At 38.6% G+C, this 25,824-nt stretch overlaps 2 protein-coding genes across 2 annotated transcripts; both read left to right on the top strand.

Annotated features, from left to right (window-relative positions):
• The first annotated feature begins 18,814 nt into the window (after nt 1-18,814).
• Nucleotides 18,815-19,762, top strand: LOC138073010 (olfactory receptor 4F6-like). The gene has a single exon (XM_068964394.1). It carries the CDS (start codon nt 18,824-18,826, stop codon nt 19,760-19,762), a length of 939 nt encoding a protein of 312 aa, XP_068820495.1. The 5' UTR covers nt 18,815-18,823.
• A 1,466-nt stretch (nt 19,763-21,228) lies between these two features.
• LOC138096649 (olfactory receptor 4F4-like) lies at nt 21,229-25,527 on the top strand. The gene is made up of 2 exons (XM_068992926.1): nt 21,229-21,246; nt 24,556-25,527. Exons 1-2 carry the CDS (start codon nt 21,229-21,231, stop codon nt 25,525-25,527), a joined length of 990 nt encoding a protein of 329 aa, XP_068849027.1.
• The last annotated feature ends 297 nt before the right edge of the window (nt 25,528-25,824 follow it).

Raw genomic sequence — 25,824 nt, 5'->3', positions numbered from 1 at the left:
GTATGAAGGCATTTGATGAGCTCCTATTGCTTGATGTTCCCTGAATTCAAGAGTTCTCTAATGTTTTCAGGCTTTGTATTTAAGCCTCCTGCTTCTGGTCTTCAGTTTTTACAGTAGCCTCTAGACTTCTCCATCTATACAGCACCGATGATAAAACATCTAGGTTAAAGATGAAAAGTTTCTCCACATTGAGGGACACTCAGAGAGGTTCACTGAGTTACAAGGAGAAGAGAAGATGGAGGGGGTAGTTAGAGGTAACTGGAATGAGATGCGGTGAGATCAAAAGAGGAGAGAGCAAGCTAGGCAGTAGTCACTTTCTTATGTGCGCTCTATAGTCTGGCCCGCTCAGGTATTTACGGAGTTATACAGGGAAGAGGAGAGGGAGGAAGTAGACAGAGGTGACCAGGAGGATAAGAGAGAGGAATGAGAAGGAGAGAGACAAATCCTGCCAGTAACCAGTTCCTTAGGTGTTCTCCACTGTCTGGAACACACAGAGATTCACAGAGTTGGATAGAGAAGAGATGGGGGAGAAAAGAGACAGAGGCCACCTGGTGGAGAAAAAGGAGAGTCCATAGGAGAAGAGAGTGGTCAAGCCCGTAATCTCGCTCTCAGGTAAACTTGGGTAGTGAAGTTTGGGTTTTTAAATGAACATAATTGACAACAAAAACCTAAGAGCAAAGGTTAAAAATCTAGAGTAGAGGTTGGATTTTCAAAAATACAATATTAAAGAAAAGAAGCAGAAGGAAAAAGCAGGAAAGAAAGAAAGAAAAAAAAAAAACCAAGAATTATTAAAAAAAACAAGCAAACAAAAAAAACAAAACAAACAAACAAAAAAAAACCCCACCAACAACCATCCAAAGGCTATATATGGTGTTTGCCTTAAAAAAAAAAAAAAAAGTCTTTTTTTTTAAAAATAGTAATAATAGGTTATAGTAATAAAAATTAGAGGAGAAATAGAAGACTTAACAATTAAAAAAAAGGTTAGAAAAAAAAAAGAAAGAAAAAAAAAAAGGAATGATTTTTAAAATAGTAAAAATATATCTGGCTCTTCTCTGATGTTTTGGGCCATGTGGGATCACTTCCAAGGTGGTTCCCTCTGTTTAACTTCTTCCGTTTGCTGGTTTTTCAGGCTCACTAGTTCAGTCGCGCTGTGGGGAGGGGGAATGCCGCAAACAAATAGCGCTGTCGTGTGCTCACAGTGTCACAGCCCCGCTTGACCTGTCCCTTCTCGCGGCGCACAAACCGCTCCGGCTCTACGATGCACAGCCGGGAACCGTCTGGGGCCGGCCCTAGGCTGCGTGCACTTCCCGGTCCAAGCCGCTCATGTTTGGCGCTCAGGTAGCCCTCAGAGGCACAGATTCGGCTGGGACTGCGCTTTGTGCCCTTCCCAGGGCCGAGTAGCTCAGGAGTTTGGCGAGCGTGATCGCCGCGGCTTGTCACCTTTTCTGTCGCTGCTGCTCAACTTTCTGGGTGGACCGCTGGCGTCCCCCGTGAGGCAGATTGTGACTGTCCAGCACCCCCAGAAGTCTTAGCAAAGAAGCCCGCTTGCAGTTAGGTAAGTAAAGTCTCTCCGGGTCTGCAATTGCCCCTTTCCAGTCCTTACGGCTCTGGCTGCCTGTCCCCGGCGGGGGATGGTCTGCAGCCGGCTTTTCCGTTCCGTCCTTCGTTCTGTGCTCGGTCCTGGCGGTGTCTTATGTTCGAGCTTTTCGTGTGGTAGCTATCCCACAGTCTGGTTTGCTAGCCCAAGTTAGATCGTTCTGGTTGCGCGTGGGGCGTTCCTGCCCGATTCTTACAAAGCACTGCAGCCCGCGCCTCCCGCGCGTCCCTGCCCTGCCCCCACTTCCCAATGGCGGATGCAGGCGTCTGTGCTGCTTTTCCGTTGGGGGAGTTACTGTTGGGCTTGTAATCTCTTGGTTTTAATTATTTCTTTATTTTTCCTTCCTGTTATGTTGCCCTCTGGGTTTCCAAGACTCGCCACAGACTCGGCAGGGAGAGTGTTTCCTGGTGTTTGGAAACCTCTCTTCTTAAAATTCCCTTCCCGGGACGGGCTTCCCTTCCCGGGACGGAGTTCCCTCCCCACCTCCTTTGTCTCCTTTTTCGTCGTTTATATTTTTTCCTACCTGTTTTTGAAGACAATGGTCTGCTTTTCTGGTTGTCTGCTGTCCTCTGCCAGCCTACAGAGGTTGTTTTGTGGAGTTTGCTCAGCGTTGAAATGTTCTTTTGAGGAATTTGTGAGGGAGAAAGTGGTCTTCCCGTCCTATTCCTCCGCCATCTTTATGCTCCTCTCTCAAATGTATTCTTTTTAATGGCTGAGTAATACTCCATTGTGTATATGTACCACGGCTTTCTTATCCATTCATCTGCTCATGGACATCTAGGTTGTTTCCATGTCCTGGCTATTATAAACAGTGCTGCGATGAACATTGGGGTACATGTATCTCTTTCAATTCTGGTTTCCTCAATGTGTATGCCTAGCAGTGGGGTTGCTGGGTCATAAGGCAGTTCTATTTGCAATTTTTTAAGGAATCTCCACACTGTTCTCCATAGTGGCTGTACTAGTTTGTATTCCCACCAACAGTGTAGGAGGGTTCCCTTTTCTCCACACCATCTCCAGCATTTATTGTTTGTAGACTTTTGGATCACAGCCATTCTGACTGGTTGAAATGATACCTCATTGTGGCCTTGATTTACATTTCTCTGATAATGAGTGATGTTAAGCATCTTCTCATGTGTTTGTTAGCCATCCGTATGTCTTCTTTGGAGAAATGTCTATTTAGTTCTTTGGCCCATTTTTTGATTGGGTCGTTTATTTTTCTGGAATTGAGCTGCATGAGCTGCTTGTATATTTTTTAGATTAGTTGTTTGTCAGTTGCTTCATTTGCTATTATTTTCTCCCATTCAGAAGGCTGTCTTTTCACCTTGCTTATAGTTTCCTTTGTTGTGCAGAAGCTTTTAATTTTAATTAGATCCCATTTGTTTATTTTTGCTTTTATTTCCAGAATTCTGGGAGGTGGATCATAGAGGATCCTGTTGTGATTTATGTCGGAGAGTGTTTTGCCTATGTTCTCCTTTAGCATGTAGTTGTTTTGCTCAATGTCTTTAACATAATTGTCATAGACTTTAAATTAAAATATTACCTATCTTTCAAAGTTTATCAGGCCACTAGAGACCTGGTTCCCACCATGTCTCCTGCCTTTGAGAACAACATGCTCTTTCCCTTTAATTTCAGAGCCAATTTGTTGGTTTTTTTAACTTGCCTGAAAACTTCAAACTCTCTCATCTCTGAGGCTTCGCACTGATGAATCATTTTGTCTGAAACACTTGTCTTTCATGCTTCACCTAGTGACATCTACTTATTCTTCAAATCTCAGTTTCAGCAACACTTTTCCAGGGAATAATTCCCAGGACCTGGGTCCAAGAACTCTCTTCTTATTGTGTATTATTATAGCACTCCTTATTACCACTTTTGTAACATTAGTGACACTCATGATTTCTTATTCAATGTCAGTCTTCCTATTACACTTAAGTTCCATGAGAAGAGGAGCTGTTTAATGCTGCCATCATATTTACTGCCAAACATCAGTGTCAACAGCAATGGTATAGAAAACAATCAATAAACATTTGTCATTAAATACAGAGTGAGGGCAGAATGAGAAAAAGAAAAATCCTACAAAAACACATATATGTGGAATTTACTGAGCATGCCCCCGTCCATCAGAACAAGACCCAGTTTCTCCCACAGTCAGTCTCTCCCATCAGGAAGATTCCATAAGCCTCTTATCCTTATCCCTCAGAGGGCAGACAGAATGAAAACCATAGTCACAGAAAACTAATCAAACTGATCACATGGGCCACAGCCTTGTCTAACTCAATGAAATGATGAGCCATGCCGTGTAGGGCCACCCAAGAAGAACGGGTGATGGTGAAGAGTTCTGACAAAACATGGTCCACTGAAGAAGGGAAGGGCAACCGTTTCAGTTTTCTTGCCTTGAGAACCTCATGAATAGTATGAAAAGACAAAAAGATAGGACACTGAAAGATGAACTCCCAGGAAGGTAGGTGTCCAATATGCTACTGGAGAAGTGTGGAGAAACAACTACAGAAAGAATGAAGAGACAGAGCCAAAGCAAACACAATGCCCAGTTGTGGATGTGACTGGTGATGGAAGTAAAGTTCGATGCTATAAAGAACAATATTGCATGGGACCTTGGGTTAGGTCTATGAATCAAGGTAAATTAGAAGCGGTCAAACATGAAATGGCAAGAGTGAACATTGCCATTTTAGGAATCAGCGAACTAAAATGGACTGGAATGGGTGAATTTAATTCAGATGACCATTGTATCTACTACTGTGGGCAAGAATCCCTTAAAGGAAATGGAGTAACCATCATAGTCAACAGAGGAGTCCAAAATGTAGTACTTGGGTGCAATTTCAAAAACAACAGAATGATCTGTTTCCAAGGCAAACCATTCAATATCACAATAATCCAAGTCTATGCCCCAACCAGTAATGCTGAATAAGCTGAAGTTGAATAGTACTATGAAGACCTACAAGAACTTCTAGAACTAACACACAAAAAAGATGTCCTTTTCATTATAGGGGACTGAAATGCAAAAGTAGGAAGTCAAGAGATACCTGAAGTAACAGGCAAATTTGGCCTTGGAATACAAAATGAAGAATGTCAAAGCCTAACAAAGTTTTGCCAAGAGAACACAATGGTTATAGCAAACACCCTCTCACAACAACACAAGAGAAGACTCTACACATGGACATCACCAGATGGTCAATACAGAAATCAGATTGATTATGTTCTTTGCAGCCAAACATGGAGAAGCTCTATACAGTCAGCAAAAACAAGACCGGGAGCTGACTGTGGCTCAGATCATGAACTCCTTATTGCCAAATTCAGACTTAAATTGAAGAAAGTAGGGAAAACAACCAGACCATTTAGGTATGACCTAAATCAATCCCTTATGATTATACAGTGGAAGTGAGAAATAGATTCAAGAGACTAGATCTGATATACAGAGTGCCTGATGAACTATGGATGGAGGTTCATGACATTGTACAGGAGGCAGTAATCAAAATCATCCCCAAGAAAAAGAAATGCAAAAAAGCAAAATGGTTGTCTGAGAAGGCCTTACAGATAGCTGAGAAAAGAAGAAAAGCTAAAGGCAAAAGAGAAAAGCAGAGATATACCCATTTGAATGAAGAGTTCCAAAGGATAGCAAAGAGATACAAAAACCTTCTTCATTGATCAATGCAAAGAAATAGAGAAAACAATAGAATGGAAAAGACTAGAGATCTCTTCAAGAAAATTAGAGATATCAAGGGAACACTTGATGAAAAGAAGGGCTCAATAAAGGACAGAAATGGAATGGACCTAACAGAAGCAGAAGATATTAAGAAGAGGAGGCAAGAATACACGGAAGAACTATACCAAAAAAAAAAAAATTCATAACCCAGATAATCATGATGGTGTTATCAGTCACCTAGAGCCAGACATCCTGGAATGCAAAGTCAAAAGGGTTTTAGAATGCATCACCATGAACAAAGCTAGTGGAGGTGATAGAATTCCAGTTGAGCTATTTCAAATCCTAAAAGATGATCCTGTGAAAGTGCTGCACTCATAAGGCAGCAAATTTGGAATACTCAGCAGTGGCCACAGGACTGAAAAAGGTCAGCTTTCATTCCAATCCCATGGAAAGTAATGTCAAAGAATGTTCAAACTACCACAGGATTGCACTCATCTCACACACTAGCAAAGTAATGCTTAGAATTCTCCAAGCTAGGCTTCAACAGTATGTGATCTGAGAACTTCCAGATGTTGAAGCTGGATTTAGAAAAGGCAGAAGAACCAGAGATCAAATTGCCAACATCCACTGGATCATCGAAAAAGCAAGAGAATTCCAAGAAAACATCTACTTCTGCTTTATTGATTATGCCAAAGCCTTTGACTGTGTGGATCACAACAAACTGTGGAAAATTCTTAAACAGATGAGAACACCATACCACCCACCTTACCTACCTCCTAAGAAATCTGTATGCAGGTCAAGAAGCAACAGTTAGTTCTATTTGCAATTTTTTAAGGAATCTCCACACTGTTCTCCAAAGTGGCTGTACTAGTTTGCATTCCCACCAACAGTGTAGGAGGGTTCCCTTTTCTCCACACCCTCTCCAGCATTTATTGCTTGCAGATTTTTGGATCGCAGCCATTCTGACTGGTGTGAAGTGGTACCTCATTGTGGTTATGTTTGGGAATGCATGTACACCTGTGGTGGATTCATGTCAATGTATGGCAAAACCAACACAGTATTGCAAAGTAAAATAAAGTAAAAATAAAAATTTAAAAATAAATAAATAAATAAATAAAAATTAAAATTAAAAAAAAAAAAAAAGAAGCAACAGTTAGAACCGGATGTGGAACAACAGACTTGTTCCAAATTGGAAAGGAGTATGTCAAGGCTATATACTGTCTCCCTGCTTATATTATTTAATTTTTTATGCAGAGTACATCATGTAAAATGCCAGGCTGGATGAAGCACAAGTTGGAATCAGGACTGCCAGGAAATTTATCAATAACCTCAGATACACAGATGACACCACCCTTATGACAGAAAGTGAAGAGGGACTAAAGAGCCTCTTGATGAAAGTGAAAGAGGAAAGAAAGCCAGAAAAAGCTGACTTAAAACTCAACACTCAAAAAGCAAAGATCATGGCATCTAGTCCCATCACTCCATGGCAAATAGACGGAGAAACAACGGAAACAGTGAAGGACTTTATTTTCTTGGGCTCCTAAATCACTGTAGATGGTGACTGCAGCCTTGAAGTTAAAAGATGCTTGCTCCTTGGAAGAAAACCTACGACCAACCTAGACAGCATATTAAAAAACAGAGACATCACTTTGCCAACAAAGGTCCATCTAGTCAAAGCTATGGTTTTTCTAGTTCATGTATGGATGTGAGAGTTGAACTACAAAGCAAGCTGAGTGCCGAAGAATTGATGCTTTTGAACTGTGGTGCTGGAGAAGACTCTTGAGAGTCCCTTGGACTGCAAGGAGATCAAATCCTAAAGGAAATCACCCGAATATTCATTGGAAGGATTGATGCTGAAGCTGAAGCTCCAATACTTTGGCCACCTGATGCAATAAATTGGCTCATTTGAAGAGACCCTGATACTGGGAAAGACTGAAGGCGAGAGGAAAAAGGTGATGACAGAGGATGAGATGGTTGGATGGCATCACTGACTCGGTGGACGTCAGTTTGAGCAAGCTCTGAGAGTTGACGATGGACAGGGAAGCCTGGTGTGTTGCAGTCCATGGGGTCACAAAGAGTCAGACACAAATGTGCGACTGAACTGAACTGTGGGATCTAGACAAAATGGTACAGCTGAACCTATCAGCAAAGCAGAAACAGAGATGCAGACATATAAAACAAAGGTATGGACACCAAGGGTGCAAGGAGGGTGGGATGAATTGGGAGACTGGGAATGACATATATACATTACTATGTATAAAATAGATAAGTAATGAGAATCTACTGTATAGCACAGGGAACTCAACTCAGTGCTCTGTGTTGATCCAAATAAGAAGGGAATCCAAAAAAGAGGGGATAAATGTATATGGATAGCTGATTCACTTCACTGTACAGCAGAAACTAACACAACATTGTACAGCAACTATACTCCAAAAATGTTTTATTTAAAAAATAAAAATTAATTAATTAGTAAACAACAACAAAGAATAAAAATTAACAATGTGAATTATTTGTTGCATAGCAATTGGGATTTCTTTTTACTCTTGATCAAAGATCACATAGCTTTAAAGAAATCCTCCCCTTTTTTTTCTACTTGTCTCTCCTTAATTAATTTTTTCTGCCTCTAACTCCTCAAGTAGAACTGAAATCTACTGTGAAATATACCAGTGAGTTCTTTTTACAGGCTTGGTCGATTTAAATCTTGAGCCAGTCTCAGCCTGTAAATCACTGGTCTCGGGCCTCTCTGATACTCCCTCAAGAACTCTACATTAACAATTTCCGATCTTCTACTGTGACTGAGGTTTCTGTGTCACATGTCCCAGGAGAGAATCTCACATAGGCCCAGGAGATGCTCTGTGCCTAGCTTCCAGCTTCCTAGGACTCAACTTCTGCCTATATTCTCCCTCATTCATCTTAATATGCTGTTTTCCCTGGTACCCCAATCTCCTTACTTAGAACAAAAGCACAATCGTTCTACTGGCATGGTAGAATGATTTATGGAGTTCTATACTGCCAGACCACCTGACCTGCCCCTTAGAAACCTATATGCAGGTCAGGAATCAACAGTTAGAACTGGACATGGAACAACAGACTGATTCCAAATAGGAAAAGAAGTACGTCAAGGCTATAATATTGTCACCGTGCTTATTTAACTTCTATGCAGAGTACATCATGAGAAATGCTGGACTGGAAGAAGCACAAGCTGGAATCAAGATTGCCAGGAGAAACATCAATAACCTCAGATATGCAGATGACACCACCCTTATGGCAGAAAGTGAAGAGGAACTAAAAAGCCTCTTGATGAAAGTGAAAGAGGAGAGTGGAAAAGTTGGCTTAAAGCTCAGCATTCAGAAAACTAAGATCATGGCATCTGGTCCCATCACTTCATGGGAAATAGATGGGGAAACAGTGTCACACTTTATTTTGGGGGACTCCAAAATTACTGCAGATGGTGATTGCAGCCATTACTCCTTGGAAGGAAAGTTATGACCAACCTAGATAGCATATGCAAAAGCAGAGACATTACTTTGCCAACAAAGGTCTGTCTAGTCAAGGCTATGGTTTTTCCAGTAGTCATGTATGGATGTGAGAGTTGGACTGTGAAGAAAGCAGAGCACCAAAGAATTGATGCTTTTGAACTGCGGTGTTGGAGAAGACTCTTGAGAGTCCCTTGGACTGCAAAGAGATCCAACCAGTCCATTCTGAAGGAGATCAGTCCTGGGTGTTCTTTGGAAGGAATGAGGCTAAAGCTGAACCTCCAGTACTTTGGCCACCTCATGCGAAGAATTGACTCATTGGAAAAGACTCTGATGCTGGGAGGGATTGGGGGCAGGAGGAGAAGGGGACGACAGAGGATGAGATGGCTGGATGGCATCACCAACTTGATGGACGTAAGTCTGAGTGAACTCCAGGAGTTGGTGAGACAGGGAGGTCTGGCGTGCTGCAATTCATGGGATCGCAAAGAGTCAGACACGACTGAGTGACTGAACTGAACTGATACTGCTCACAGATCTTCTCTGGTGGCTCAGATGGTAAAGAATCTGCCTGCAATGTGAGAGACCTGGGTTGAACCCCTGGGTTGGGAGATTGCCTGGAGAAGGGCATGGTAACCCACTCCAGTATTCTTGCCTGGAGAATCCCCATGGACATAGGAGCCTGGCGGGCTACAGTCCATATCGTCGCAGAGTCTGACATGACTGAGCAACTAAGCACAGCACATACACTTACTGCTCATAGTGTTATGGACAAGCCCTGGGTGTGCGGAGGGAAGCAGGAGAAATTTTCCACTAATTTGGAATGTCACTATTTTACCAAAATTAATTTAGACAAGCCATAACTCTGCTGCTCTTCTAGAGTATATGGCTTCTGCAGGATAAAATGATATACAACTCTAAACAAAGATAGAGCTTTGATACCTTGAGGCCACCGTGGTAAACTGGAGATCAAATTTTTTTTATGTACATATCAAAGATAAAGTCAGCCTTTTTCAGAGAAATCCTCTAGGCTTATCTTGATGATTGTTGCAGGTCATCTGAATAATTATCTCCTTCTCAGGTAAACATGCTCCTATTACAGACAACTCAAAATAACTCCACTTTTTTTTCTCTTCAGACATTGATCCAACAAATCCAAAATTTACTTGTATCCAATCAAGTCAGGAAAAATAAAGTTCAAAACCATTTAAAACCTTCATCCTCAGTAGTCCGAAGTTTATGAGCACAAGTAGAGTCACAGGTAAACATCTGCCATAATTAAAAACAGGAAAATTATTCTATTATGAATTATGAGAATTATCTTTACCTATCAAGGGTTTAGATTTATTTTTTCAAGTCTGGTACTATGAATATCTTGTTTCTCAGGTTATATTTTCACACCTTCATCTCAGTCACTCAAAGCAAGATCATCCACCATAAAGAGGAATTTTTTATTTTTATTTATTTTTTTTGAATTTATTAACTCAAAGTTTAATGTTGTTAATATCAAGGCTACTACTTATATTTCTATATATCAGCTATATTAATTAATGCACTCCCAGGCACACAACGAAAGATATGAAACCTTGGCAGCAAGCATTGGCTCAACAATGAAACCCTTAACCAGTTCTATTCTATTGATTTTTAACTCCTTGAAAGGCTGTACATTCCTAGAATGTTTTAAGCTGCCCGTGCCTCTCACAGTTCAGTTCAGTTCAGTTCAGTTCAGTTGCTCAGTCGTGTCCGACTCTTTGTGAACCCAAGAATTGCAGCACGCCAGGCCTTCCTGTCCATCACCATCTCCTGGAGTTCACTCAGACTCACGTCCATCGAGTCCATGATGCCATCCAGCCATCTCATCCTGGGTCTTCCCCTTGTCCTCCTGCCCCCAATCCCTCCCAGCATCAGAGTCTTTTCCAATGAGTCAACTCTTCACATGAGGTGTCCAAACTACTGGAGGTTCAGCTTTAGCATCATTCCTTCCAAAGAACACCCAGGGCTGATCTCCTTCAGAATGGACTGGTTGGATCTCCTTGCAGTCCAAGGGACCCTCAAGAGTCTTCCCCAACACCACAGTTCAAACACATCTATTCTTCAGCGCTCAGCCTTCTTCACAGTCCAACTCTCACATCCATACATGACCACAGGAAAAACCATAGCCTTGACTAGATGGACCTTAGTCGGTAAAATAATGTCTCTGCTTTTGCATATGCTATCTAGGTTGGTCATAACTTTTCTTCCAAGGAGTAAGCATCTTTTAATTTCATGGCTGCAGTCACCATCTGCAGTGATTTTGGAGCCCAAAAAAACAAAGTTTGACACTGTTTCCCCATCTATTTCCCATGAAGTGATGGGACCAGATGCCATGATCTTCGTTTTCTGAATGTTGAGCTTTAAGCCAACTTTTCCACTCTCCTCTTTCACTTTCATCAAGAGGCTTTTTAGTTCCTCTTCACTTTCTGCCATAAGGTTGGTGTCATCTGCATATCTGAGGTTATTGATATTTCTCCCGGCAATCTTGATTCCAGCTTGTGCTTCCTCCAGCCCAGCGTTTCTCATGATGTACTCTGCATATAAGTTAAATAAGCAGGGTGACAATATACAGCCTTGATGTACTCCTTTTCCTATTTGGAACCAGTCTGGAGGCTGTAAACAATCACATTTGTAGCTGCAAGAGTCCGGAAAAACCTGTCAGGCAAGTTAGAAAGCTATCAGAGGGATTCGAATTGAAACACTCATTATGCCCAGGAGACTTATTAACTAGAGCTCTAGGTTGATTTTCTTCAGAGAAAGGTGGTCAGGGACAGCCCCCATTAATATCAGAAGAGTTTGGTGAAAAGCCTAAGATAGTAAGACAGACAAATTCTGGTTTTGGGGTAGCCTGATTCACCTTTGCCCATCAGGTCTCTTCCTCATGACCTTTGCCATGGGTGGGATCTCCTATGCTGGCTCCCGGCACAGGGATATTTCCAGATATGTGGAAAAAAGCCATCTAGATCATGTAGCCACCAGTCAGGACAGCCCACACTAGACATTTTAACTATCAATCCACATACTGCTGCTGCTGCTAAGTCACTGCAGTTGTGTCCAACTCTGTGCGACCCCATAGACAGCAGCCCACCAGGCTCCCCCATCCCTGGGATTCTCCAGGCAAGAACACTGGAGTGGGTTGCCATTTCCTTCTCCCAAGAGGAATTTTTTAATACAATCCAATATGTTATATCAAAACCTTCCTGTAAAACAGATTCACTTTGGTGTATACCTGAAACTAATACAACATTGTAACTCAACTATATCCCAATAATATTATTTTTTAAAAAAAAACCTTGCTTCTTTCCCTGTTTAATCACCAGAAAATTTTTTCAATATTTCTCTCTTGGGAAAAACAATGTGACTCAAAGATTTAGTCCCCAAGAGAATCTAATAATGGGCTGAGAATTAGACATCTTCGAAGCAGCAGTGGGTCACTCTTATGCAGCTAATTAGGTTATTTCTCATTTTGGAGAATTTTATATATAGCTTTGTCTTTGAGTGGGGTGGGAGTGCTTATTTACAGATAAAGAGTACACTCTCTGACTTTCTCTTCTAAAAATATACACCCTGTGACTGAAAAGGCAAGTAAGAAAGACACTTTTAAATTACAAAACTGTCCCTGGCATGGTTGCTTCCCTCTCCCCATAACCCTCGACCTTCCTTCAATTTCTGTTCCCCTGTAAAATATTGTGTCAAGTTTTCTCCTTTGAAATGTATTTGTCCTTTCATCCTATACCATCTCTTTCCTATGATCAAATTTCAATCATTGAATTGCATTGTCTTGTAAAATTAATTACACACACACACGTATACCTTTTGATATTTTTAACTTCTCTTCTTAATCTGAAGATTTTTTAAGATTCACATCTCTGGCTTTTGTGCTTTCCATTTCATTTTTTAAATTTAAATTTATTTATTTTAATTGGAGGCTAATTACTTTACAGTATTGTATTGGTTCCACCACACATCAACACAAATCCGCCATGGGCACATCCGTGTTCCCCATCCTGAACCCCCCTCCCACCTCCCTCCCCGCACCATCCCTCCGGGTCATCCCAGTGCACCAGCCCCAAGCATCCTGTATCGAACCTGGACTGGCGATTCGTTTCCCATATGACACCACACATGTTTCAATGCCATTCCCCCAAATCATCCCACCCTCTCCCCCTCCCACAGAGTCCAAAAGACTGTTCTATACATCTGTGTCTCCCCTGCTGTCTCACATACAGGGTTATCGTTACCATCTTTATAAATTCCATATATATGCATTGGTATAATCTATTGGTGTTTTTCTTTCTAGCTTACTTCACTCTGTATAATAGGCTCCAGTTTCATCCACCTCATTAGAACTGATTCAAATGTATTCTTTTTAATGGCTGAGCAATTTCATTTCATTTTAAACTTCATTTTCCATTGTGCAAAACAGACTTCTGGACTCACGTATTCCTGAGGACCAAATTCTGTTTTAAAACAAAAGGAAATCTCAGTCCTCAGCCTCCAGGATTCTAGTGTGATTCCCTGTCCTTCACTATTACTTTCCTCCGAATTTGAAGGCTCCAGTCAATGCCTAGACTGAGAGCATATGCTCAGATTCAAAGAAGATTCTGGTGTTGTGCCAGAGGATGGTACAGAGGAGATGCTGGCTGAAAATTCTGAAAGAGAACTGTTCGAGCACTGGCCAGGTTGTTTGAAGAAATAGGAGAGGGGATGAGGATGAGCAATACCCAATGGGGGAAAACAAGTAGTCTTTCAGAAAGGGATGGCTCATTTTATTTTAAAAGGAAAGAGAACTCAGGGATGACTAGGACTCTTCCAATTTGGTGAGATACTATGAAATATAAACAGTCTAGCTCTTTAATGACTTTTTCTACAAGCAGGTGATTTTAAGTGAGGAAGGTCATTGGACTGAGTTAGGCTGACTTCTAGTGCTGGCTCTGTGAATGTGATGCTGCAAATACACTGGGCATTTAACCTCACTGGGTTGTTTTCCATCTGTAGAATGAAATAACTGGGCAAGATAATCTCAAAGTTCTTTCCCACTTCTATAAAAATGTAAAGATTTGTCTCTCCAGGCACTGGATAACTGATAAATTTTAAATCTCCAATAGGAAAGATGGCAAGTTCTAAGGGAACGTGGCTTCTGAAGAACTCCTGGGAACTTCACACAGTCACCAGTGTTTCCTAAGAAGGCAGAGAAACCAAGTATGTGGTCTTTTTCTCCAAAGAAGCACTCTCAGGTCATCAGGACTTCTTGAATAATGATACATATTAATTCTAGATGTTTATAATTGAATGGGTGGGCCCTTCTTCACTTATCTTTCTATTTTGTTTATTTGGGCAATTTAGTGATAATTTCTGGACAATTTATTCTTCAAATATTCCTTGAGCTTTTTCTATGTGCCAGCCTGTTTTAGTCAAGTGACACAGTGTTGGACAAAACAGAAAGTGTACCTACATAATGAACTTTAATTTTTACATTTTACAAACAGCTATAAATATTAGAAATAAGGAAAGCAAAATACTGACTGGAAGTTAAAGGGGTGTTTTTAATCAGTTACTTCCTAATGTTTTAGAGGTGGCCTGTCAGCTGAACCACCATGCCAAAACTATACCCACTCCATACTGTCAAACCCCTCTGCCACATTCATTATTCATTTGCTTAAAGTCTTAACTTTTCTTCCTATCAGTGACTATTTTCCCTAAAATTTTATTATTACTTTCCATCCTTTCAGGCAAAATGTACTAAAATAGTGAATGGAAATGCAAATAAAGCTCACACTCTTAGGTGTTCATAATGTACTGATGTGTGTTGATGTAAACAAGGACAGGCAATTTAAGCAAAGATGTGCAACATTGCACCAATGTCTCTTATCATTTTATCCTCTTTATTTGTCCTAGATTTTATTTATTCCATCCCCTGCCTTCCTTTAATTCTTCACTCCCTTTCTATTTTCATTCTTCCTCTTTCTTTAGATCTCCTTTCCTGCCTGTTCCTTAGACATGTTACTGACTGACTTCGCCATATTACTATGCTTATAGTGCCATGTTTTATATTGTAATTATACCATTGGAGAAGGCAATGGCACCTCACTCCAGTACTCTCGCCTGGAAAATCCCATGGATGGAGGAGCCTGGTAGGCTGCAGTCCATGGGGTCGCTAAGAGTCAGACAAGGCTGAGCGACTTCACTTTCACTTTTCACTTTCACGCATTGGAGAAGGAAATGGCAACCCACTCCAGTGTTCTTGCATGGAGAATCCCAGGGAAGGGGGAGCCTGGTGGGCTGCCATCTATGGAGTTGCACAGAGTCGGACACGACCGAAGTGACGCAGCAGCAGCAGCATAATTAAAGATTATCAATAAATTTAATTACACTTTTAAATGGAGTCTTATAGTCTTTAGGCTAATAGATTCAAAGAGTATTGGATTTTCCTCTTTGTGAGTTAATGAAGTCACTCAGTCGTGTCCGACTCTTTGCGACTCCATGGACTGTAGCCTACAGGCTCCTCCGTCCATGGGAGTTTCCAGACAAGAGTATTGGAGTGGGTTGCCCTTTCCTTCTCCAGTTTAAAAACCTTAATTATCACTCACACTCCAAGACAAGTACCATTTCAGCAGTACTAAGCTAATACAGGTGGAAATTTTCAAATATTACAAATCAATTTAGAGAAAACTTCAATTGTTTTTATAAGATGAAACATCCACTTTCATGATGACGGAGACTTGAAGAATTGAGTTTATATGTTTTATGTTAGTTTTATATGTTAAAATCTTTGATCATAAGCAGCAACATGATTCTTAAGCTTCAGCTTTATTACTCCAAGACAGTGAATTGAATGGTGAGATCAGGAAGTCAACAAACACCTTCTGCTCAGCAGAATAGAGGGTATTGCCATGAACTCTTCTAGGGATGACTTTCTGAACTCTATAATGCTCCCCAGATTCAACTCCACTGCCCAAATTCTTTGTCCTTACGCCCCTGTGACGTGGGTGATTTAAATATGGATATGAAGTCCACTGATAATTAAATGAGTAAATTTAAAATGGTTAAACATAGTTTTCAGAGAAAACTCTAGGAAGGGTGTTTAGAACATCTAGGTGAGAGAAGGTAGAAGACAATAGAAAAATTAATCAAGAGGCAATAGAAACAATAGTATATTGCTGAAATAGGAAGTTAATCAAACCTTTCCTATTTCCACCATCAAAATCCAGATCCATCAGGACGCTATACTTATTTAGCTATATTCTGCCCTAATACTATCATCTATTAATCAGTCTGACAGCTTATGAAAATGTCTAATTGAATGAGAGAAGTATTAAAGTACTTTACTTCCCCAGCTAGTCTTCTAATAATTACAAATTATTCTTTGTTTGTAAACCTTCTTAATAAATCATCCTTTAGCTCTCCATGCTCTTGGATGTTTTTATCCAAAAATCTAATATACATATGATAGCTATACTGAAAGATATTTAAAATCTAAAGGATTTTTCAAGTTCTAAAAAATAAAAGTCAACTACTGTACTATGCAATCTGTTTACTTTTCATACACTTAATATTATAAATAAAATTCTTACCAATGCTATTATAAATTTCTATTAACACTTATTTTAATAACTATAATATTTTCCTTCATAACAGAATTAAACCTAACATTTGATATCTAAATGGTTCAAAGTTTTATCAACTGTAAAGTATGACAAACATTTCTGTGCAAAAATCTTTTTTGATACAAATAGAATTTCACAAGGAGTACTACTGCACCAAGTGCTACAGATTCAAGATTCTTGACACATGATTTCAAAATATTTTCTTTAATAATCTTTCATTTCTTTTTTAATTGGTGGAAAATTGCTTTATCTTGTTGTGTTGGTTTCTGCCATATTCATGCACACTCCTGAGCCTCCCTCCACTCCTCCCAACCCCCACCTCTAGGTCGTTAGGGAGCACCAGGCTGGGCTCCTTGTGTTATATAGCAACATCCTACTATCTATTTTACACATGACAGTGTATATATGTCCATGCTACTTTCTCAATTTGTCCTACCCTCACCTTCCCTCTGTGTGTCAAGTCCCTTCTCTGCTATGTTCATCAGTACCATTTCAAAATATTTTCTTAATTTTAGATTAGTCTATATTTCTATCAGTGGTATATGAATGTGCCTATTTTAATGAGTGTTGGTTTTGACAACAATAACTATAAAACCTTTTTAACTTAATAAAAAATAATAGATTTATATTTGATTTGATTTGATTTTTGAGGAATATATATATATATGCAAAAATACATATATAGTTTACTTTTCTAAATTCTCTCTTCATATCATTTGTCCATTTATCTATTAGGCCTCAGAGGTTTTATTAAATGATTTGAACTTTTTAAATATAAATTTATTTATTTTAATTGGAGGTTAATTACTTTACAATATTGTATTGGTTTTGCCATACATCAGCATGAATCTGCCACAGGTATACACGTGTTCCCCATCCTGAACCCCCCTCCCTCCTCCCTCCCCATACCATCCCTCTGGGTCATCCCAGTGCACCAGCCCCAAGCATCCAGTATCATGCATCGAACCTGGACTGGCGATTCATTTCAAATATGATATTATACATGTTTCAATGCCATTCTCCCAAATCATCCCACCCTCTCCCTCTCCCACAGAGTCCAAAAGACTGTTCTATATTGTTTATAATAGCCAGGACATGGAAGCAACCTAGATGTCCATTAGCAGATGAATGGATAAGAAAGCTGTGGTATGTATACACAATGGAGTATTACTCAGCCATTAAAAAGAATACATTTGAATCAGTTCTAATGAGGTGGATGAAACTGGAGCCGATTATACAGAGTGAAGTAAGCCAGAAAGAAAAAACACCAATACAGTATACTAATGCATATATATGGAATTTAGAAAGATGGTAACGATAACGCTGTATGCGAGACAGCAAAAGAGACACAGATGTATAGAACAGTCTTTTGGACTCTGTGGGAGAGGGAGAGGGTGGGATGATTTGGGAGAATGGCATTGAAACATGCATAATATCATATAAGAAACGAATCACCAGTCCAGGTTCGATGCAGGGTGCAGGATGCTTGGGGCTGGTACACTGGGATGATCCAGAGGGATGGTGTCGGGGGGGAGGTGGGAGGGGGGTTTGGGATTGGGAACACGTATACACCTGTGGTGAATTCATGTTGATGTGTGGCAAAACCAATACAATATTGTAAAGTAAAAAATAATAATAATAATAAATTCTTAAAAATGAACTTTTAAAAAATATTATGAAGAGATTAATCTTTTGTCTGTCTATGGTACTTCAAATTCATGTAAGATTTTTAAAGTAGATTGTTTTTAAGTACATGTAGGAAATAGCCTTCAGAGGTATCTTAACAGTTATTATGCATGTCTATGCTCATTTCTAATATGTGTGGTGTATCAGATGGTAAAGAATCTGCCTGCAATACAGGAGATCCAGGTTCAATCACTGGATCAGGAAGATCCCCTGGAGAAAGAAATGTCAACCCACTCCAGTATTCTTGCCTAGGGAATTTCATGCACAGAGGAGCCTGGTGGGCTACAGAGGTCGCCAAGAGTTGAACATAACTGAGTGACTAACACTTTTCATATTCATTTCTAACTTCTATTTAACTTTATTATGATTACTTTTTAAAAGTTATCTATTTTTTAATCAGTTTATGTGTTTTTATACCCTCTTCTAATTTTCTGGGATTCACTATTTTTGTTTTTAACTTGTATTATTTTACTTCATCTGTATTCCTTGATTTTTGTTATACTTTCTTTCCTAACACCATAAATTGTCTGATTGCTCACATATTTAAATAAATAGGATCATTTAAAGTGAAAGATTGTCTCTGAGTGAAGCTTTGTTGTATTCAATATTTTATACTCTGGTTCCCATTATTTTGTAAGTAGTCTATAATCAATTAAGTTAAAGGACCAACTTTAAATTATCAACATTTAACACAACATTTAAGTTGTATTAAGTTGATCCCTCTCTTTTGTTGCAGGTCACTTGACAGTCTTGTCTTCTTTATGATTCAATGGACCAAGTAAATGGCTCTGTGGTAACTGAATTTGTGTTACTGGGACTTACACAATCCTTGGGGATGCCGTTTTTACTTTTTCTCTTCTTCTCTGTATTGTATTTGGGGATTATCCTGGGAAACCTCTTCATTGTGGTCACAGTGATTTTCGATTCCCACTTACATACCCCCATGTATGTTCTATTGGCCAACCTATCACTAATTGACCTAGCCCTTTCATCCACCACAGTTCCCAGGATGATCTCTGATCTTTTCAGTGACTGTCAAATCATTTCTTTCCACAACTGCATGCTACAAATGTTCTTTATCCATGTCACAGGAGGAGTGGAGATGATGCTGCTCATAGCCATGGCATATGACAGGTACACAGCAATCTGCAAGCCTCTCCATTATCTAACTATTATGAATCCCAAAATGTGCATGTTTTTAGTAGTTGCTGCTTGGATAATTGGAGTGATTCATGCTGTGTCTCAGTTTGTCTTTGTCATAAATTTACCCTTCTGTGGACCTAATAATGTGGGGAGCTTTTATTGTGATTTTCCTCGGGTTATTAAACTTGCATGCATAGATACTTACAAACTAGAATTTGTAGTCACTGTCAACAGTGGTTTCATATCTATGGGCACCTTCTTTCTCTTAATTATATCATACATCTTTATTCTGATCACTGTCCGACGACATTCTTCAAAACATTTATCCAAAGCCTTCTTCACTCTATCAGCTCACATCACTGTAGTGCTTTTGTTTTTCTTTCCATGCATGTTTCTCTATGTATGGCCTTTCCCTACGAAGTCACTGGATATATTTTTTGCCATTGTGGACTTTGTTGTCACCCCCGTCTTAAATCCTGCCATATATACTTTAAGGAACGGAGATATGAAGGTGGCAATGACAAGGCTAAGTCAACAGCTTGTAAATTCTAGGGAAGTGATATGAGAGATTTCATTGATGAGAGTGCAAGATGAATGTCATGAATCATCAAGACCCTCGTGGTCACCATGAACACTATAGAATGTATTCATTTTCATTATTGCTTTTAAAAACTGAGAAACTGGTGCTTCCCTCATGGTTCAATGGTAAACAGTCCACCTGCCAATGCAGGGGACATGGGTTTGATCCCTGATCCTGGAGGATCCCACATGCCACAGAGCAACTAAGCTCATTGACCACAACTGCTGAGGCTGTGCTCTAGAGCCCAGCCACTGAGCCCACATGCTGCAACTACTGAAGCCTGCATGTCCTAGAGCCTATGCTCTGCAACAAGAGAAGCCACAGCAATGAGAAGCTCATGAACCACAACTAGAGAGTAGCCCCGGATTGCCTCGACTAGAGGAAAGTCCACACAGCAGCAAAGACCAAGCACAACCAAAAACAAATAAATAAAATTATAAAAGAACAACCAAAAAAAAAAAACAAAACAAAACAAAACTGAGAAGCCTACAAAAAAAAGGTATTGAGTCAAGGAATTTCATTTACATAGAGTTGCAGCTTATATTTCTATCTAACCTCCAAACCTAAACTGTAGTTACCACTAATGGCTGCATTCAATATTCATGTGGATATTTTACATCTACAGATAGATATGTACACATGTATATGTATGTGTGTGTGTGTATATATATATATATACACACACACACATATATGGAGAAGGCAATGGCAACCCACTCCAATACTCTTGCCTGACAAATCCCATGGACAAAGGAGCCTGGTGGGCTGCAGTCCATGGGGTCGCTAGAAGTCAGACACGACTGAGCGACTTCACTTTCACTTTTCACTTTCATGCGTTGGAGAAGAAAACGGCAACCCACTCCAGTGTTCTTGCCTGGAGAATCCAAGGGATGGGGGAGCCTGGTGGGCTGCCATCTATGGGGTCATGCAGAGTCGGACACGACTGAAGCGACTTAGCAGCAACACACATATACATGTAGTTGAACTTCATCAGTATCTTCCATTTGATAACAAGCATCATTGGAAATCAATTAATATTTCTTATGGAAATTATGTAGATCCAAAGATAAAATATGGCTTTATGTAAACCAATAGACATTAAAATTGAGGAAGAAGCAATTCTCATTATACTTGTATTTTAATTAGATAAATAGGAAGGTCAACAATATGACACTATGTTAAGAATTAAAATTGCTTTTAGACTTTGATAATGTATTTTGTACAATATTGTTTTAAAAACAGACTCTAGTATTTTCTATTATGCAAAATTTTGCCTATTTTCCAGTTTTTTTCAATATTTGTGTTAAAAGCATATCTTGATTCATTCTTTAAAAGTATCTACAATTCTATAAGTATTTGAAAGAACTTATTTACTAGAGGAGGATACTCCATTGAGATCTCAGCATCTTTAATGTGTTCATTTTTAAGTAAGGGCACTTAGAACAAAGAAGATGATTGGCATGTTTCAGGTAAAATCTGGAAAGTCTGCTGGTCATGGAGCACAGCTGAGAGATCATTTGGGTTCTTTCTATGACTGATTTAAGGGACATTAACTGTGATAAGTCAGTTCAGTTTTAACCACTATATGGTAATTAAAGCTACTCAATAAAAATGATAAATAATAAGAACTTAGACTTATTATTTGTCAAGGCATTTTTCCTATATTTTCTCCACAAATTCTAAGCTATCTGCTTTCTATAAAATCTAAAACATTATTATTTGCTTTCTTCTTAACACGTCTGAATTTTAATTGCACAATTTTTTCAATTGTTTTACTATGATTCTTTAAAAATTTACCTTTAAATTCAGTGAGGGTCATAGACGTATCTGAGTTAGCCAAGAAACTGTGACATTAGCCCTTAACTCAAGATTTTGTGTATTTCCTCAGGGGAAAGCGTGTGACACTACAAGAGTTAGGCTCAATACCCAAAGTTCAGGATGACTATTTTCAGATCTCTTCATCTGCCTCTGGTCATTTCCACAAATGGTTCTTAATTCTAATGAAGTCATTTGCTAAGGAGGATAGTTTATATTAATTTTCTTCTCTTGGAAATTATATACTTCAGGAGAAAGTGCAAATAAAAGAAAAGTCTACACACTATGTTCTGAAAATTGCTGTAGTGTCTTCCAGTTATGAAGGAGGTAGGTAGAATGTGAAAGTGAAATATATCAGCAGAACTAACCAAACTGTAGCATTTGTATTGACAATAAAATGCTTCTGTTAGTAATAACCCATTCTACAGAATTAAATTTTATGAGTATTTTTCAGGAAAAATGGAAGAATCCTGAGGTTGGTGAAAAAAAAATTCATTTTGCTGAAGAATAGTATATTTGAATTCTTACTTGTTACCATAGAAAATCTTTTCACTGCAAATGAGAACACTTTGGTAAACCTATCCTGACATAACTATCAAGTTTGTCCTCTTCTCTCAGTGAAATGATTTCACATCAGTAAACATCCAAAGAAAATACTAAATCACATTCCTTGACTTTAAAGAAACATCCAAATCACCCAGTCATGTCAGAAATGATCTCACGATAGAATCCCATCCTCTTTATTGTCAATGACAAGTATGATTATATTTGTGCTAAGCAGAAGGGGACTAAAATGACTATTTATGACTTGTTTTACTACTAGACTTCTCTTTATACTTGGAAATAAATTAGAATTGCTAAGAGTCAGGCATGACTGAGTGACTTCACTTCAAATATTTATAGGATTTTAAAAACAGTAATATGGAGCTTTAGGATAGGGCTATGGAATGGATAATGAAGAAAAGTGTAATTTCCAAGGACCTTGGAATAACTGATTAAATAGAGAAAACATAATACTACTCCCCCAAGAAATTTGATGAGCCAAAATCTATCCTTTCATGACTCCTTGAGACCAGTCAATTTCCTCTCCTCTCTTTTATAGCTTCCCCTTCAAGCTACCATTCCATTTTCTACTTCACTTACTGCAAAACTTCTGGAGTCCCCAATACATATATGAAATGACTTTTGCAACTTACATCCAACGACCACTTTTCAGGCTCTTAACTTTCAGGTAGCAACTTACAAAGATATTCCAACAATACCTCTACATTTTATTATCACCATCCTTTACTTCCTTCCAAATGGATTGCTTCTTCTAAAAATGATCTTTATGTTATATATTGCTATGCTATCTCTTTTATAGTTATTTTCATAATTAAAGCTGTGACAGTGTTCACAACTACTCACAATAAAAAAAAACTGGCATCTTTTTTTTAATCTTATACATGTATTGACACATGTCCTGTTATTACTACCTTTTATAATTAGGTATTATAAAGCTATTAGTAACTGCTTACCATTTGTTAGAAATTTATTAAACAATTGCTCATAATTCTACAACAGTTCATGTCAACATAATAAAACAAGAATCCTATAGTAGGCATTCTAGAATCCTTTTCCAATTTCATTTCCTATGAAAATTTCTTCACATTTTATCTCAGAAAATATTTTCCTCACTTTTAAGTTTTTATTTTTTAGATTTTATTTTGTTTTTTAAACTTTTTTGACCACCCCACACAGCATGTGAAATGTTAAGTTCCCCCATCAGGGGTCAAACTCACATCCTCAGTAGTGGCATTCTCTTGCTTTTAACTTCTTTCTCTCATTTTTAAACCTCATTTTTGTGTTGTCATTCCTTTCTTCTATTTTTCATCTTTAATTTTATTTTGGCTTAACTCTTTCTTCTAAGCATTTTCATATTACCAAATGTTAAGTATCAATTCTATCCTCTATAAATTCTTATAATTCCTAGTTTCTGTTTCAGAATTCTCATAAATGTAAAGTTCCCATAATACTGAATCTCTACATCTGTCTTAGTTTTCATATTGCTATCCAAGCTCCTGAGAGATTATGAAAATTATTTTTAAATTATGTTCCTCCCTCAATCCTGATAGAGTATTGGATTAGTGAGGATTTAGAAAATTTTTGATCCAATGCAGTAATTTAAAAGACAGGGAAACTAAATCTTGCTATGATAATTATTTTTAGAATACAAGTATACTTTTAAATGATTATTGAGGAGTCAGGGTTTTTCTATGAATCAGAGGTGATAACTCTCACTACTAATAATCTCCTAAATCTATTGTGTAATTACCAAATGCAAAAGTTGAAATTCATAATAACCATAAGAAGGAATATAATTAGTATTTACATTTACAAAATGGCAAAAGAAGTCTTAAAGAGGATGAATTCAAGATCCACAGATGCACACAAAACCCACTATGCTTCCCAATTAAATTGTGAATGAGAATTTGTTTTAGTTTAATAGAGAAGTTTCCAATAACTGTATACAAGATTATTGTGATGAACTATTAGGCTACTAAAAATACCTTCTCAAAAATGCATGTCATGAAAACCCTTTGTCGATATGACAATCATAGAGTTTTGTATATATTTAAGAGCTATAATATGGCCCACAGAATATGACCTGTTTTGGAGTTCAGCGAAAGAGGACATAAATGCAGGATGAGGGTATAAATTTAATCTGGCAGAGAGGGTAACATGAAAAAAGCATTTTATTAGGAATAAGCCTAGCATACATGGAAACACTAAAGCTTGGACAGCTGGACTATAAGCATATCCAGGCAAAGAGTGTGGGATAAAATTGAGTTTAGATTGTAGGCATTTTTAATTCCTTTATGTAACAAAGCACAAAATGTCATCATGAGTGTGAATATAACGACACAAAATGGGGCTCTGAATTTGAACATAATATTTCTGACTTTCTTCTCACTCCATTCAAGGTAACTACAGAGGATATTTCCTGGAATGAATCAATAAGTGAAACAAATCACTCCACGGTGACTGAGTTCATTTTTCTAGGACTCTCCAATTCTCAGGAACTCCAGATTTTCCTAGTTGTGTTCTTTTTTGTATTCTATGTAGGAATTGTGTTCGGGAATCTTCTTATTGTCATAACTGTGGCTTCGGACTCCCACCTTCACTCCCCCATGTACTTCCTGCTGGCCAACCTCTCACTCATTGACCTGTGTCTGTCTTCAGTCACAGCCCCCAAGATGATTGCTGATTTTTTCAGTAAATGTAAGGTCATCTCGTTCAAGGGCTGCCTTGCTCAGATATTTCTCCTTCATTTCTTTGGTGGGAGTGAGTTGGTGATCCTTATAGCCATGGCCTTTGACAGATATGTAGCAATCTGTAAACCCCTTCGCTACACTACAATTATGCGTGGCAATGTATGTGCTGGCTCTGTGGCTGCTGCATGGGGAACTGGCTTCCTCCACTCAGTAAGCCAGTTGGCCTTTGCAGTGAACTTACCTTTCTGTGGTCCCAATGAGGTAGATAGCTTTTACTGTGACCTTCCTAGGGTCATCAAACTTGCCTGCACAGATATCTATAGGTTGGATATCATGGTCATTGCTAACAGTGGTGTGCTCACTGTGTGTTCTTTTTTTCTGCTAATCATCTCATACACTGCCATCTTAGTGACCATCCAGCATCTCCCTTCAGAGAGGTCATCCAAAGCTCTGTCTACTTTAACTGCTCATAGCACAGTAGTTCTTCTGTTCTTCGGACCATGTATCTTCATTTATGCCTGGCCATTCCCCATCAAGTCATTAGATAAATTCCTTGCTGTCTTTTATTCTGTAGTCACTCCTTTCTTGAACCCAATGATATACACACTGAGAAACAAAGACATGAAGACTGCAATGAGACGGCTGAGAAAATGGAATATCAATTCTAGGATAAAGTCTTAGATCTCTTATAAAATTAATCCATAAGATTAATCTGAGATAATGAAATATTATATAGCATCAGTAAGTTATTTAGAAAATCTAATGAAAAATGATATCTTCCATTTCATATTCTGTATCAACTGTCAAAAAATATTTACATACACAACCTCATTTTATTCTTTGACAATATTGTTATATTTTTGAATACAGAGGCAAACTTAACATTTTACTTTGAAAATATGATCTCACTAATTCTCCTAACAATTAAAGGCATAAATATGTTAGCATCTGTACACTCTTGTGCCTTCTTGGATGGTC

This window comes from Capricornis sumatraensis, chromosome 2, assembly GCF_032405125.1.
Source record: "Capricornis sumatraensis isolate serow.1 chromosome 2, serow.2, whole genome shotgun sequence".
Taxonomy (NCBI): Eukaryota; Metazoa; Chordata; class Mammalia; order Artiodactyla; family Bovidae; genus Capricornis; species Capricornis sumatraensis.
Note: the sequence above shows the minus strand (reverse complement) of the source record. Positions and strands in the feature narration are given on the sequence as shown.